The sequence below is a fragment of the Ochotona curzoniae genome, unplaced genomic scaffold, assembly GCF_017591425.1.
Source record: "Ochotona curzoniae isolate NIBS_2020 unplaced genomic scaffold, NIBS_Ocur_1.0 contig_64, whole genome shotgun sequence".
Classification (NCBI taxonomy): Eukaryota; Metazoa; Chordata; class Mammalia; order Lagomorpha; family Ochotonidae; genus Ochotona; species Ochotona curzoniae.
The window spans coordinates 43,645,568-43,660,870 of NW_024466502.1; the positions used below are offsets into that span (position 1 = coordinate 43,645,568).

Sequence of the window (15,303 nt, forward strand, 5' to 3'; positions counted from 1 at the left end):
AGAATCTGGCCCTCATCATGGACTCAGGTGGATAATACTGACCGTCACATTTACATGAAGGTTCTAAATCCCCCCTGCCTCTACCAGTGTTCAGAGCTTATCTCCAAGCCCCACAGGCTTGTCATTTCCTGGGGACTGACCTGAGCTATCAACTCTTCCTGAACTGCTCTTGCATCATCAGTGATGCCAGTATCCATCCAGTGCCTTGTGCTGGAGACCAGCGTGTCATCTTGACATTCCTCATGGCTACTAAACGCTACCATAGGAAAATCTCATACATTTTTCTCTTAACCTTTGGTTGCCACATGAGTTTAACTCACTACAGGAGATTTGTCCAGATGATTCAAGGTCCAAGTATAGGTAGATATTTAAAACTCTCAATATGATTCTAAATATCAGGATTACTACCTTGGACTATTTATTAATGAAGCCTCATGATTTGGTAACCTACCGGGCAAGGTGATAGTTACAGACATTCTGGAGTAGTTATGTGATGCTTAGATTTTTCTGTGAATATAGCTGCTGGTTTGTAGAAGATGGAAGTATGACCTGCCTGGCTATTTAGCACACTAATTAATTCATTGTGTAGTCAATGTGTGCCTGTGGGTCAGAGATGTGAGAGAAGTAAGCAGGAGTTCTTTGGACATCAGCTTCTCCGTGTAAGATAACATGACACATTTCCTTCTTTCAGGTGCAGAATGATCCAGCCTTGCAGACTAATGGGAGCCAGTATTCAGCAAATGAGGTACATTTCCTCATGCAGGCTGAATGAGATTATCTTTTCCAGGATCAGATATCTAATTTGTGCTTTACTACAAGAGTCTCCAAGGGGAATCCATCTCATTCTCATTAGCCTTCTCTGGTCCTAATTGTAATTCAGGGTTGATTTTTGTAGGAAATATTTTCAAGAACAAATGAAGGGACGTCTTTATAGAAAGCAGAAGGAAAACTGCTCAAATGGGCAACCTTTGGAGTGTCTTCCTTTTGGTAAATGATTCCATGTGTGATTTGTTTAGATGAGGTACCTGTGCAGTGCTGCCTCTCATCTCCTTACATTACAGCAGGTTTCCCCCAGATGTTCACAGCTGTGCTGCTGAAGTGTGCTGCCAGTTGCATGTGATCATGAAGCATTTTTATAACAAGCAGAAAAACTATAATTTATGGGCCCCCTTAAGACAACAACTTTGTTGATGTGGATTATACCACAGAAACATTTGTGAAGAGGGTGTTTTGTTTTTAGGCTGTAACTTCCTTGCATACTCACATATGCAAAATAAGAGCAGTTTTATTGTATTCCTGGAGTATGCTGAAGTTCATGGTTCTGCTTTGGCTTTTCTCTAATTCTTTTCCCTTCTTATGCCACAGACGAGCCAGGACTCTCCTGCAGTCTCTCCTACCACAAACAGCATAGCTCCGTTTGGCCTGAAGCCTCGATCAGGTAAATTAAAACCTCCTCCCATCCTTACACTGAATAACTCTGTGGTTTCTGTGTAGCCTTTTAACCTGGTCAGTATTAGTTGTAAACATCCTGTGAATCTGGCCTGTTGGGACCGTGGTATCACAACCTGCTGACAGCTTTGGGAGGACAGAGCTTGCAGCTTCCTTTCTAGGGAATCAGCTGTTTAGTCCCTGTTGTCAGTCAACAGCATCTGGTTTTTTTTTGTTTTGTTTTGTTTTGTTTTAGTTTGTTTGTTTTGTTTTCTGAATCAGAGCAAAGAAGCACAGAAAGAAGATGAGAGCATGCATGTGGGGAAGAAGGAATGTTCTAGATTTTTTTTTTTTTTACCCAACATAGATAAAGTAGCTGCTCTCTGCTTCACACTGGTCCCTGGCCCTCTGCTATGTTAAAGGGTGGCATCTGAGAGAAGAACTCCTTCCTAAGACACTCCTCACTGGTTTTCTGAGCCTGGTGTGTTGTCTTCTGTGTTTGCTGTCCCAACAGAATGGTCATATCTAGGCTTGCAGGAGTAGATAGAAGTAATTTTTAAAAGATCTGGAACAGCATCCTGCTTATCTTACCTAATTTAATTTGTTACTGGTCTATTCACAAAAATAACAGAGCAACATGCTTAATAAATACCAATCTTAGAAAGGAAGAGATTCTGTAGGATTCCTTAGATTCTTTAGATTTTTCGCATTTTCCCTAAGTTTGGTGTCACCTTCCTTCCTGCATGAGCCTCTTTGTTTTGGTGTTTCTGATTCTTTGGTATCTAGCACACATTTGCTTCTAATGCTGCTAAGCTAGTGCTGATAAAGGACACAGACACGTAGGAGGTGAAGTGATAAAGGACTTGGATGCTCTTGAGCTTTGGACAGAAGGGTATTGACAGCAGTTAATACGTGTGTATATCTGGATAAAAGACAGCCATTGGAAACACAGAAACAAGGGCGACTCTTTCATAACAGACATGTTTTCCATTCCAAAGTTGATGAATGGGGAATATGTAGCCAGGTGTGATGCTTTGCTGGCAGTTGGAGAAGGCACTTCAGGAAAAAGCCATTCAAGAATGAGCTTGAGCGTGCTGTGAATTTGTGTGTTTTATGGAGAAGCAAATTGTACATGAAAAAGGCTCTAGTGGCTGATGTTTGAGGTCCGCCTATGTGACTGATCTGGGATGTTGGTCCTTTGCGGGGCCACTTCTGCAGTCTCGGGTGTGTCCTGAGAGTGGGGGGAAGTCCTGACAGATGGCTGCTCTATGCTTTCCTGAGAATCCCTGGGAACCACACTGAGGACCCCATTCTGGGAGACAGACTCCTAATCTTCCTAGACAGTTCTACACAGTTTAAAAATACTGTGCAATGGATTAGATCACAAATTGAAAGGATCTCAAGGGATAGCATTATTTGTGCAACTGTGCAATGTAGTTATAACATTACCCAGTGGTTTTTTTTTTCTCCTCAAAGTTAGGTTTGTTGTACTGATTGTACTGGCATTGTTGAACCATTCTTTGTAGTAGTGAGAACTGCACACTATTTTTTTTAGAAGACAGACAGCAAAGTTTGTTTCCTCTTTAGGTTTCAAACCTTCCAGCAATGATGACTAACCAATGGATGGGGAAATTGTTCTAGTTGTTGAAAGTGCTATGGAATTTCATTATTCTGTATAATGTTTATTTATCTCCAGGAATAGCAAGTGGCAATATTGGAACTTTGTAAAACTAGTATTATATATTGGGGATTATTTTCATTTTACTAAATAATTTTTAAATTAACAATATATATTTTTCATATTTTCTGGAGAAAAATACCTGGACTCATACTAGAGAGTATGTGATAACAATATAAATATTTTTTTTTTATTCATGCACTCAAGAAATGCTTGAAACCAAGTAATTTTCTACTTTAAAATTAAATATATGACCTTATATGAATTTTGTGTTATCAGTAAAAATAGTCTACTCAAATTAGTAAATTGAAATAACGTTTAGATTTTACAGTAGATGAATAGTTTTCTAAAAATGGAAGTTTCTTTTTGCGTTTGTGTTTTCCTCCCAAAGAAATGTAATGCATTTACTCAAGTATTTCTTCCAAGAACTGTGTCCATTTGTTTTCCTCAGCCGTGCCTTATAGTTAGATTACTTGTTATGGGGATATTTCCCAAATGTGAAATTACTATATAAATATTCAGTGTAACATCACAAGATGTTTTCATTTGATAAGTGACAAACTCAGAAGTTTATAAAATTGATTGACATTTGTTGGTTAAATTGCTATGTACTAGTATGCCTCCTTCCATTTCTTTTGTTTTTTTACAGTTTTGAAGGAGATGTTAAGGGTTCAGGCAAGAGATGCATAGATTCAGATATCAATAAAAGATACCAATAGACTTAGAAATTTCTTTAAAAACAAAATTTATATTATCTTGTGGGGGATGAGGGGTTCTAATGAGAAACAGCGATTTTGTAGTAGTATTATTTGTAAGCAACAAGCATATTCCAATGTATTTAAAACTTTGTATGCAACCAAGTTTGTGTGGGAATAGTATTTGGTAGAAAGAATGTTATCTGTCTAGTTATCAGCTGGATCTTTTTCTTTGCAGTCTTTATAATCTGTGGTTAATCTTTCTTTCTGTTGATGTGACTCCGTTAGTTCCTCTAAATCTATAGGCTTAGAGAATTGTTAAGATTAACAATATTAACTGCATGCAAAGTATTTGGTTGATGAGTACTAACATTCAGTTTTTGTCATTCTTTTTATTCCATGCGCCATCTTTCATTCTCCTCCTATATTGTGCATTTGAAATTAAAACCCATGTAAATGAAATCCACTCCATTTCCTATGCACCTTATGCCATTTATGAAATGCTGCCACCCCTTTGGTTTTCCCTGGTCCTTGTGCAACTATACGCGGACTGGCTCTCTCACTCTCCTGCAGACCCAGCCCTCATTCTCCCTCCTATCTCCTTCAACAAACTTACACAGGCACAAACATGGGACAGCTCTAGCTACAGTGTTCCATCTGAAGGAGACTGTGACAATGGTAGGTGGCTTTGTACCTCTTCTTCAATTTTCTCGTTAATAACCCAATAGTGACGGTTCCTCTCTGTGCAGCTGAGGATAGAGCATGTGTTCCTGCATGCTTGAGACAAGAGATGATGAGTAAGCCTGGAACTCACATCCAGAAAGCTGCATGTGGGAAATGGTCTCTAGCAGTTTATCGAATTGTGTTTTAATTATCTCCACTGTTGTGGGTTTGGGGAAGACTTGACATTCCTTTCTTTTCTAGCTTTTCTGCTTGGGTGTTTTGTCTTGGTGGCTTGTCTACAAATATGTGGGGTTTGCACATTTGGAGTATCCCTGTTTACTCCTGTACCTGAACCTAAATGCCTTAAGAACTTTATCTTTTTTTTTTTTTTTTTTTGGTCTCTATTTTACCCAATGCAATTTTCCTGGTAATTAAGTTGCTTGACTGATCCTTGAGTGTTGCAGAGAAAATGTTAATGTTGAGACATTTCTTAAAAGGAAGAAAAATCACTTGCCTTCTCTCTGTTTTCAAATTATTTGAATTTTTACTCTTTATCATCTTGATTATAATTTCATCTATATAAGATTCAAGAATAATCACTTAGCCTGAAGATCAGAATGTGTAAAAAACAAGTGAGACTGTCTAGCGAGAATTTATGTGATTATTTCAATTTTGTGCCATTAAATACTTCAGCAGCCAAAGGATAAAGATAAAATAAATGAAATTATTTGGGTCTATCTACTACATATATCTCATTCTCCATTTTAGTTTCTGAAAACAAAGTGATGATTTTCAGAGAATACCAGTTTTTCCCCCCTCAGAATGTTGTATGCAATCCTTAGGAAATATATATATATGTATAAACACTATTTTTTTATTAAAATCCAATCAAATGCTATGTTATGGTTTCCTCATGTAGAAGGATAACATGTTTTTGCAGCTGAATATAAAATAAATTTAGTATTGCATGCATTTCTACACTTTTTAAGTGAAAATAAATGTGACTATAAAGCAAGAATCATGAAACAAAAGCCCCTCTTGATATTATTCTGATGTTGATTCTGGAAGTTAACGAGAACTAAATGGAAACTTCGGTAATAAACTATTCCTTTGCTTAAAAATAAGAAATGGAGGCAGATAGGGAAAGTTTTTCAACATAGTGGCTATTTATGGGTCTGGTGTTTAAAGAAAATAAAGCTGAGAAGGAAAGATTTATGTCTGATTTGGTATTTCCTTAGGAATGATATCTGACACCAAAGCGTTGTGTGTATGAGTGTATGTGTGTATGAATGTGTTTTAAGTTGGGAGAGAAGTAGATGTCTCCTGTAGCAGTAGAATATCTTTTCTTATAGTTGAGCCAGCTAAAGCCAGGGAGGTAAGGTACACCGCTTGGGTCAGCTCGTACCCTGCCATGTCTCCACTCTGCACATTTCCATTCTTTCTGCAGGTGTTTCCTAAGGATATGGTGTACCTGGTACTAAACCAGTATCCCTTCTCTTTTATTAAAACCTCCCTGAGTGCCATGGGAAAGAATCATTGTGGGAAACCTTTCTAAAAATGAAAGAGCCTTCTCGTCATTACATTGTGTTTGGTCTGTGAGCGAAGATTCTGGGGATTCGTCTGTAGACGTGAAGCTGCATCACGTTAACTCTAGAAGGATTGTTTGCAGTATTCATGTGGCTCCATCACTCCTGTCAGATGTTTGGTGATTGTGATTTTCCCCTACTTGCCACCACATACCCCAGGCAGCAGATCATTTTCTGCGTAGACACACTCTTTGCAGATGCTGCTGCAGGTTCCTAGACCTTCATTGTCTTTGTGCTACATTTGGCCCTGGAGTTGGAATACATTTAGCTAATACAGTCCTTCGGTGACGGAAGCTGCCTTGTGTGACCACGAGAGGATAAGCTAATGTTTCAAGAGACATACAGCCCACTGCTTATATTGTTCTGTCTGGTTCCTCTTAAAGTAAAAGATCCGGTTAGGTGGCCTCTCTGGCCTTTCAAAGCTTATTTGAAGCATCAATTTTGTTTCCTCATATTTTCTTTATCTACATGTTTATTCCTCATATTCTTTGCATCTATCTCAGCCTTTGCAAGGAAATGGCATCTTATTACCATGGAGCAGGCATAATGTAACTTGACTTCTGTTAATATTTACTAGCTCTTATGGGGGAGTACTTTTGGCATTTTTATACCTCACTGTCTCATTTTCTGTAAGAATCCACCTTTTACTTAAATTCTCTTCAATACCTCTTTCCCAATCTCTCTCCTCTTAAAGTCCCCATTTTCTCTGAAACATATTCTTCCAAGAGATTTTTTTTCCAGTGGCAGGCTGTCCAGAAGTCAGGCCCTTTGGGAGTTGGGGTTCCCACAGTCTCCAAAGTGGTGCTTCCTGAGGGTGCTGCAAGGATGGGAGTCGCACACCTCCTCCAGGTGGCCAACTCTGCCTCAGTGTGTCCCTAACCTGGAGATGTCATTTCTGTGCCTTCCCTTTTCTTGTTCTGACTCTTTGCCTTGTCCTTTCTCTCTCTCTCATTTTTTAAGGATTTACTTACTTTTATTTGAAAGGCAGATTTGCAGAGAGGAGAGAGAAAGAGAGAGAACTCTTCCATCTGTTGGTTCACTCTTGAACTAGCTGGAACAGCCAGACTGAACTGATTGAAGTCAGGAGCCTCCTCTGGGTCTCCCACGTGGTGCAAGGGCCCAAGGACTTGAGCCATTTTTTTCTGCTTTCCTAGGCACATTTACAGGGAGCTGTATTGGGAGCAGAGCTGCATGGACTCAAAACTGGCAGCAGTGTGGAATGCCAGCACTGTAGACAGAGGCTTAGCCTACTACACCGGTGTGCTGCCTCTTGTCCTATCTCTTTGAAGTGAAAAGCCTTCCTGTCTTCTAATCATTTTTGCTTTTCCCCTTGTAATGAATCAAGGAGTGCTAATTTAGCCTTATTTCAAATTTATATTAAATGATCACCTGAAAACAAGTGAATAAACATGTATCCTGAACCAACTCACAGACAGCTTTCTTAGTTTTTTCTTTATTTGTTTGTTTGTTTGGTTTGGCAGTCTTGCAGTAAGGTATTATTTTTCCCATTACCAAACAAATGTAATCCCCAGTTGAGGGGTTGGGACTGGGATTGAGGATGTCTTTCTCCTCCTCTCTGTATATCCGCCTTTCCAATAAAAATAAAATAAATCTTTAAAAAAAAATGCTGTCCCCATAAAATGAGCTTTGAGTGAAGTGGCTTTTGAAACACTCATGTCATTTATGCGTTCAACAATTTCATCCTGCCCCACTCACTCTTGTGGCCCACAGGCAAACACACATTTTTGATGGAGGGAAATATGTCTATATTGTAAGCTCAGTGGTTGTACCATGAAAGAGACCCTAACAAAAAGTTTTGTTAATTTATACCAGGTGGAGAGTGCGTACCTTGGCCATGAGGTCAGGGAGGAGAGTGAAGGAAATCATAGAGATAATGGGAAAAACAGTGGAACTTGATCTGTACCAGGGTGAATTGGAGGGCTTTTTGTTTTGTTTTTGTTTGTTTTAAAGATTTGTTTTAAAAGCAGGGTTATAGAAAGAGAAGCAAAGACAGATGGAAACAGAGATTCCTCTATCCATTGGTTCACTCCCCAAGTGGCTGCAACAACCAAACTTGAACCATGCCAAAGCCAGAAGCCAAGAATTCCATCTTGCTCTCCCACATAGTGGCAGGCCCAAAATATTTGGGCCATCTTGAACTGGCTTTTCAGGCATACTAGCAGAAACTAGCTTGGAATCTGAGTAGCCAGGTTATAAACTCCTCTGGCAAGCCAAGCTGGCATCCCAAGCAGTAGCACAATGCACTCTGCCACAGCACTGGGTTACAAGGATGAATTTGATATTGTGCGTAAGTATATTCATCATTCCCTAGGGCTATTCCTACAAATTTGTTACTTCCGCTAAGATTACATGTATAAACAAATGATCAGTTCTTTTCATTGTTAATTTTTTGACCTATGGTAATTCAGCGTGTAAGCAAGCTTCATTTCCCCTCTGACATTTTAAATCACCCACCCCTTTGTCTCTCCTTGAATACACAAACACAGCCACTCATGCTAACTCTACTTTCCTGACACTCCCCCATTTTTTTTTAAAGATTTATTTTTATTATTTTTTTATTGGAAAGGTGGATATACAGAGAGGAGAGACAGAGAGGAAGATCTTCCGTCCAATGATTCACTCCCCAAGTGAGCGCAACGGCCGATACTATGCCAATCCGAAGCCAGGAGCCTCTTCCAGGTCTCCCACGCGGGTGCAGGGTCCTAAGGCTTTGGGCTGTCCTCGACTGCTTTCCCAGGCCACAGGCAGGGAGCTGGAAGGGAAGTGGGGCTGTGGGGATAGAACCGGCGCCCATATGGGATCCCGGGGCGTGCAAGGTGAGGACCTTAACCACTGCGCCACCACGCTGGGCCCAACACTCCCCCATTTTTAATTACACAGCCGGGTTGGTATTTGATTCTGAAAGGAGGTGCTAGGATGAGGGCTTGGCCTATCACCTAACATGCAGGCCAGCACATTGGAGTATCTGGGTTCCTGTCTCCTAATTCCAGCTTCCGTTAATGCAAACCTGGCAGGCAGCAGATGATGGCTCAGGTATTTAGGTTTCTGCCTTGCATAGGGGAGTCCTGGATTGAGTTCCTAGGTCTGGCTTGGTTCACCACCAGCTTTGCAAGCATTAAAGGAGTGAATCAGTGGGTGACAGCTATGTCTCGCTGGTGTTCAAATTAATAAGTATTAGACAAAAAAAAAGGTATTCACAGTAATGCTTTATCTTGTTTATTAGCTTCAAGTTCAACTTCTGTTCTCCTAGATTAAGTAAAGGAGCTCTTGAAAGTTAGTGATATGGAAGTAAGAAAGATCTATAATTCTTCCATGGATCAATTTCCGGAAGGTTTGACTTAGGCTAGATTTGTGGCTTTAAAGAATATGTGATTGCAAGTAGTGAATATGATTCCACTAAAATCACAGTTGTATCAAACCCAGCAAAAATAAAACTAGTAAATTTATCATGAGCCTAAATAAATGATAGATTCAGAAAATTGATCATAGCATAGTTACAGCTAATAATAATAATAATAATACATTGTAGCGTAGTTACATCTAGTAATTTTGAACACATTTGAGCTGTTCATTTAAAAACGACAATTCAAATGTTTTAAAAGTGCTTTTGTTCTTTTTAACAGGCATAGGACAATTATTCAGTCATGCATGTTGTATTTTTAAGATGCACAAGAATTTAAGGTGAAAAGCAATGCCAGGAAATTAAAACAGACTCCTACTGCAACTGCATAGATACTCAAACAAAAGCTCATGGTTCCTTTAACTTCCTGCTAGTTTCTTATTTGAAGTGGATCCTGCCAATAAAAACACATTGAAAATATGAAGCGTGCCTTGTTAGATGAGAAGAAAGGCAAAGGAAACTAGACTCTGGACAGCATTAGGTTCATTTAAACAGTTACAGCACCTCGTGCTGGCAGGAGTGTGTATTACCCAACTCTGTCTACATTCCTTGACTTTTTTGGTAAATTTGATCACTTTCTTTGGAGGTGTGGATGACTTCCTGATTTTGCATTCAAGTGTCTGTCTCTTTTGAAAGCTATGCTTCATTGGGTAGATTTTTGTTTTTTTAGTTTGGTTTTATCAAGGTTTTACAGAGACAGTTTCACATTCTGCAGTGTGTTTCGTGTTTCTTCATTCATCTCCTTTCCCTTTTCTCTGTGAAAGGATCCTCTCTCCTGATGGTCTGTCCATCTTTTGCTGGCCTTGACTGTGTTTTTTCAACAACTGGTTTCACTTCCTTTGTGAAAGTCTTTCTGGGACACTCCTTTGGCACTTCTGTCTGAGATCCCTTGGATGATTTCCAGCAAATCACCATGCCCCAGGCTGATTCCTTTCTGGGATTCCCTCAGGCAGATGGTCTGATGGGGTGGAGCATGCTTCTTCTCCAGTGTTTGTGAGTCAGGGGATTAACCATGTGTCTGCTTGGCTGATAGCTCCTGGAGCCTCTAAGTGCTGATTGGGGAAAAAAATAGGAAGATACTAACTAAAGTGATACAGTTAGGCAAGTACAGGGTATTTGATTATATGGAGTGAACTCAAGAAGTCTTTTTTGAATCAGAGTATATTTGTAAATCGTACTTGATTTTTTAAAATGAGATTCACTGAAATAGTTTCTGAACTAATCCATAGGGGGCGTTTCTCAGGATAGGATAAAAATTGTGTACTCCTCTTGTGTAATTTGTTTAAATTATAGTGATTGAAGCTACTTCTATGTAACCTTCTATGCAATATTGATGTCTAAAATTGGACTTCTGTGTCCAAAATGTCCCAAAGGACTCCTCCACAGGGGAACCAAACACAGCTCTTGACAGTTCTTTGCTGTATTCTGCAAGTAGGGAAAGTTGATATTCTAGGATAAAAATCTCCAGGAAGGAAAAAAAAAAGTCTACCTTGGGCTTTGTAGTACAAAAATTTCCATTAAAAACTTTGCTATGATCATCCTTCCACATACAAGGTTTTTTGTTTGATTGTTTGACATCTTGACTGGACTTTAAAAGAAATTACCCTCTAGGGTTTGAGGGCATGCAGTTTCGTTACTCCACTTTGAGAGAGAGCAGTGTAGTTACTGTTCTCAGAGGTTGCAATGCCAAGAACCTAAGCCAACAGTATGCCCTCTTCAACTGCCTTTCATCTTGCCAACCTTTTTAGAAGGAATTGCTTGCGAGCTGACTTTTAGGATGTCCTGTCGGTGACATAACAGAATTTTCCTCTTCTCAGATGGGAATCACATAGACTCACAGAGTTCTTAAACAAGTTCACCAAATACATGAGGCCACAAATGTTCACCTGAGCTTATTTTTAATAGATAAACTGGTTCTAACAGTCTTCTGGTTGGAGTAAATTATCTGAATCTAATAAGAGGATTGTGAGAACAGATTAAAACTGAAGAGTGACAGCAGAGGAAACATGAAAGATGCAAAGTGCCTGACACAGAAAGGCATGGGGTGATTCCCACAAGAAGCAGTACTCACCCTAACTCAGTTCAGTATTCAGTTTGTTATCCTCAAACCAACAGCTGCTAGGTCTGCACCACCCAGGATAACTCAAGATGCGATCTTATTTAGAATATTCAAATAAAACTTCAGATAAAACATTCTCTGTAATCATTTCTTTGTTTGAGGGGTAAATCTGATATTTGGAATAAATAAGGAAATTGTTTAATTTAAATATGAATAGCCCTACCTGGCAGCCTGTGTAAGACAAGACCTAAAGGCTCTTTTCCCTTTATCTGTTATAGTGTTTCTCAGACCTCAGAGAAATTTGGAATCTATAGATCCACAATTTACAATTCGGAGGAAAATGGAACAGATGAGAGAAGAAAAAGAGCTGGTGGGACAACTTCGTGAGGTACCCAAGAACTGTTATGTAACCAAATAGTAATTTTCAGAACTGAAATGGTATTTTACATTTTTGATAAAAAACAAACACTGGGAAGGAGCAATGTGGTACACTGCACACACACACACACATACACACCCACCCACCCACACACACACACACACACACCCCTACCTGGAGGCAGCTGGTGAGGCCTCCAGTACTCAAGGTGCTTGTCCAACATGTGAGGAATTAGGATTGTGTTCTGTGCGGCTGGCTTCAGTCCTGCCCACTCCTGGCTGTGGTGGGCATTTGGAGAGTGAAACAGCAAATTGAAAATCTTTCTGTGTTACTCTGCCTTCCAAATAAGTACAAATAAATAGACTTCTGAAAAACACTTTGGGAGCTGGTATTATGACATAATAACAACCTGTTGCCTATGTTGCTTGTATCCCATAAGACTATCAGTTTGTGTCCTGGCTGGTCCTTTTCTGGTCTAGCCAGGTGCTCTCTCAGGCACCTGGGGAAAGCAGTGGATGATAGCCCAGGTGCTTAGGCCCTGGCACCCATGTGGGAGACCCAGAAGAAACTCCTGTTGTGGCCTGGTCAATACCTGAAATTGTGGCCATCTGGGGAATAAGCCAGTGGATGGGAGATCTCTCTCAAATATCTGTCTTTGTAACTTTCAAATAAATAAGTTTTTAAAAAATTTTTTAACTTATTTGAAAGAGCCACAGAGAAAAGGAAACACAGAGAATAAGGTCTTGCATCCACTGGCGTAACCCTCAAAGGGTTGTAGCAGCCAGATCCAGACCAGACCAGAGCTAGGAGCTTCCTCAGGGTCCCCCATGTGGACACAGGTTCCCAAGGTCCTGGGCCATCCAAGGCCACAAGCAGAGAGCTGGAAGGAAAGTGGAGCAGCCGGGATACAAACTGGCACCATACAATATGGGATCCTGGTGCATGTGAAGTGAGGGCTAGGCTACCATACCCAGCCCAAGGATGCCATCTTGTTCTGAGCATCTGAGTTCTTTTAAAAGTGTAAGATTTTAAGCTTGGTCCCTGGCCATAGCAGGGCATTGGCTTGTTCCTCGTGGTATTTCTTAGCTCCTGGAAGGCCTGTCTACCTTCATGGTTACTGTTCCCACTTAGGAAAATCAGAAATAAGTATAGCCAACTCTCTAACTGTTGGATTCATGTCCACAGAGTCCAAAACTGCATCAAAGCCATCTGTTAATAAAAAAAAAGAAAAAGAAAAAGAAAAAGAAAAAAACAATTTCATCTGCAGTGGAATGCACAGACCTCTTATATTAATATTCCCTGAATGGTCAGATTAACAGCTATGTCTATAGAATTTATGTTGGATTCCTTATTCAAAGTAATCTGGAAATGCTTTCTAGTATATAGAAGGATATGTGTAGATGACTACCAAGACTACACCATTTTATTTAAGGCACTTGAACCTCCATGGAATTTTGGAATCTTGAGGACTGGATGGGGGCATGCTGGAACCAATCCTCCATAAATACCAAGGAACAACTTTGTGTGGAAGGTTAAATAGCAGCACAAAGGTCAATCACCAAGGAGTAAGATAGGGTTTTCTTCATCAAAGGCAGCACATTGTAAATTGCTAGATTAGTTCTTTAGATTTAGAGGGAAATACCATAGCTATGAGCAAGAAGAGTATAGGAGAGCTTCTTGAAGAAGATTTTATGTTAAATCTTTTATAACCAGTATTTGTAGACTTTCTCTCCCTGCCAGTTGATATCCTGAGTGATGAATCCGGGAAGAATAGAGAGACCCCTACAGTCTCCCAGGAACAGATAGTGAAGAAAAGGGAACATAGAGAACTGCAGAGAGCAATAAGTTGTACAGATGAGACATGAGTTCTGTAAAGAAAGTATAAGGTGGAATTGAGATAGTTAAGCAAGTTTGTGCTGAAAAGTGACCCTTTATGTATGGTGAGCTGCTAATCAGGAGGAAAGAATTCAAAGACAGCAACCTCTTAGCATCACGCTGAGATCCTGTGGTTAATTCAGGGGCCCAAGCACAGGGCCACTCACCTTTCAACACTCTCCACTCATCAGGAAGCCAAATCAGAAATGGAGCACCCAGGATTTTAACAAGCAGTTCGAAATGGGATGGTGATATGGGAGTAGTAGCTTAGCTCACTACATCACAGTACTGGACCTAAAATGTTGTCTATCTTGACCATGATGGCAGTATTCCAGTTGTTTTAGGAAATTGTTGCCATTGTAGAGAACTAGGCCAAGGGTACATGGGATATTTTATTTTTTTATGATTTTTTAAAATTTTTATTTGAAAGGCAAAATTATATACATGTATATATATATATATATATATATATAGAGAGAGAGAGAGAGAGAGAGAGAGAGAGAGAGAGAGGAGAGAGAGAGAGAGAGAGAGAGAGAGATGCATTCACTTCCCAAATAGCCTATATGTCCAGAGCTGGGCTGATCTGAAGCTGGAGGTCAGGGACTTCTGAGTCTCCCACATGGGTGCATGAGCCTAAGGCTTTGGGCCATCCTACACTGCTTCCCCAGACCAGTCATGGAGTGCTGGACAGGAAGTGGAGCACCCAGGACTCAAACCAGCACCCATATGGGATGCTGGCACCAGTAGCAGAGGATTAATGTAGCATGCCACCATGTTCACCCTGTGCTATATCTCTTACAAAAGCATGAGTCTAGAAGTATGTCAAAATTATCAGAGAAATTTTTTTAAAAGGTTAAAAATTTATTTCTGAGCTGAAACATAGGCCAAGTGAAAGGCATCTCTTAATCTATCTTCTACTCCATGTAGTCTGTCCAAATCCATCAAGTTTGGTTTTTATCAAGTCATTCTGGTTTTTCATATTAATAACCAAGGCTGAAGAAACATTCATGTCAAGAAGTAATTTCATCAGTTTTTTCATTCTACTAGTTAGAGATTTACTTATTGAAAGACAGAGCGTCAAAGAAAGAGGGACAGAGATCTTGGTGTGTTGGTTCGATTCTCAAATGTCTGCAAAGCTGAGGCAGGGCCAGGTCACAGCCTGTTTCCCCTCAGTTGACTCCTTCCCCTCAGCTGACTTCCTTCTGATCTCCCCACCAGAGCATTGAAATGAGACTGAAGGTCAGTCTGCATGAAGACCTGGGGGCTGCACTCATGGATGGTGTTGTGCTCTGCCATCTGGTCAACCACATCCGCCCACGATCCGTCGCGAGCATCCATGTCCCCTCACCAGCAGTTGTAAGTAAACACTCTCTAAGGGGACACTAACTAGACTGTATAGTTGGTTAAAGATGCCAGGGTGATTCTTTCTCTTGGGCCATAAATAGTAGAAAAACAAACAAAAACAAAGGCAGGGAGCTGAATCGGCATTTTCACTGTAGAGATGGAGAATATTTCATCT

The 15,303-nt window shown here is 40.1% G+C and overlaps 1 protein-coding gene across 3 annotated transcripts in view; it reads left to right on the forward strand.

The window, feature by feature from the left end:
- Nucleotides 1-15,303, forward strand: part of LRCH1 (leucine rich repeats and calponin homology domain containing 1) — a 184,930-nt gene that overhangs the window by 144,639 nt on the left and 24,988 nt on the right. For 2 of the 3 annotated variants that reach the window (XM_040991405.1, XM_040991404.1), the window contains exons 15-18: nucleotides 692-745; nucleotides 1,366-1,438; nucleotides 11,809-11,918; nucleotides 15,003-15,140. In XM_040991405.1, coding sequence (XP_040847339.1) covers nucleotides 692-745; nucleotides 1,366-1,438; nucleotides 11,809-11,918; nucleotides 15,003-15,140 — 375 coding nt within the window. Of the gene's footprint in view, nucleotides 1-691; nucleotides 746-1,365; nucleotides 1,439-4,374; nucleotides 4,480-11,808; nucleotides 11,919-15,002; nucleotides 15,141-15,303 lie in introns of all 3 variants that reach the window. The other variant, XM_040991403.1, reaches the window with a different exon arrangement.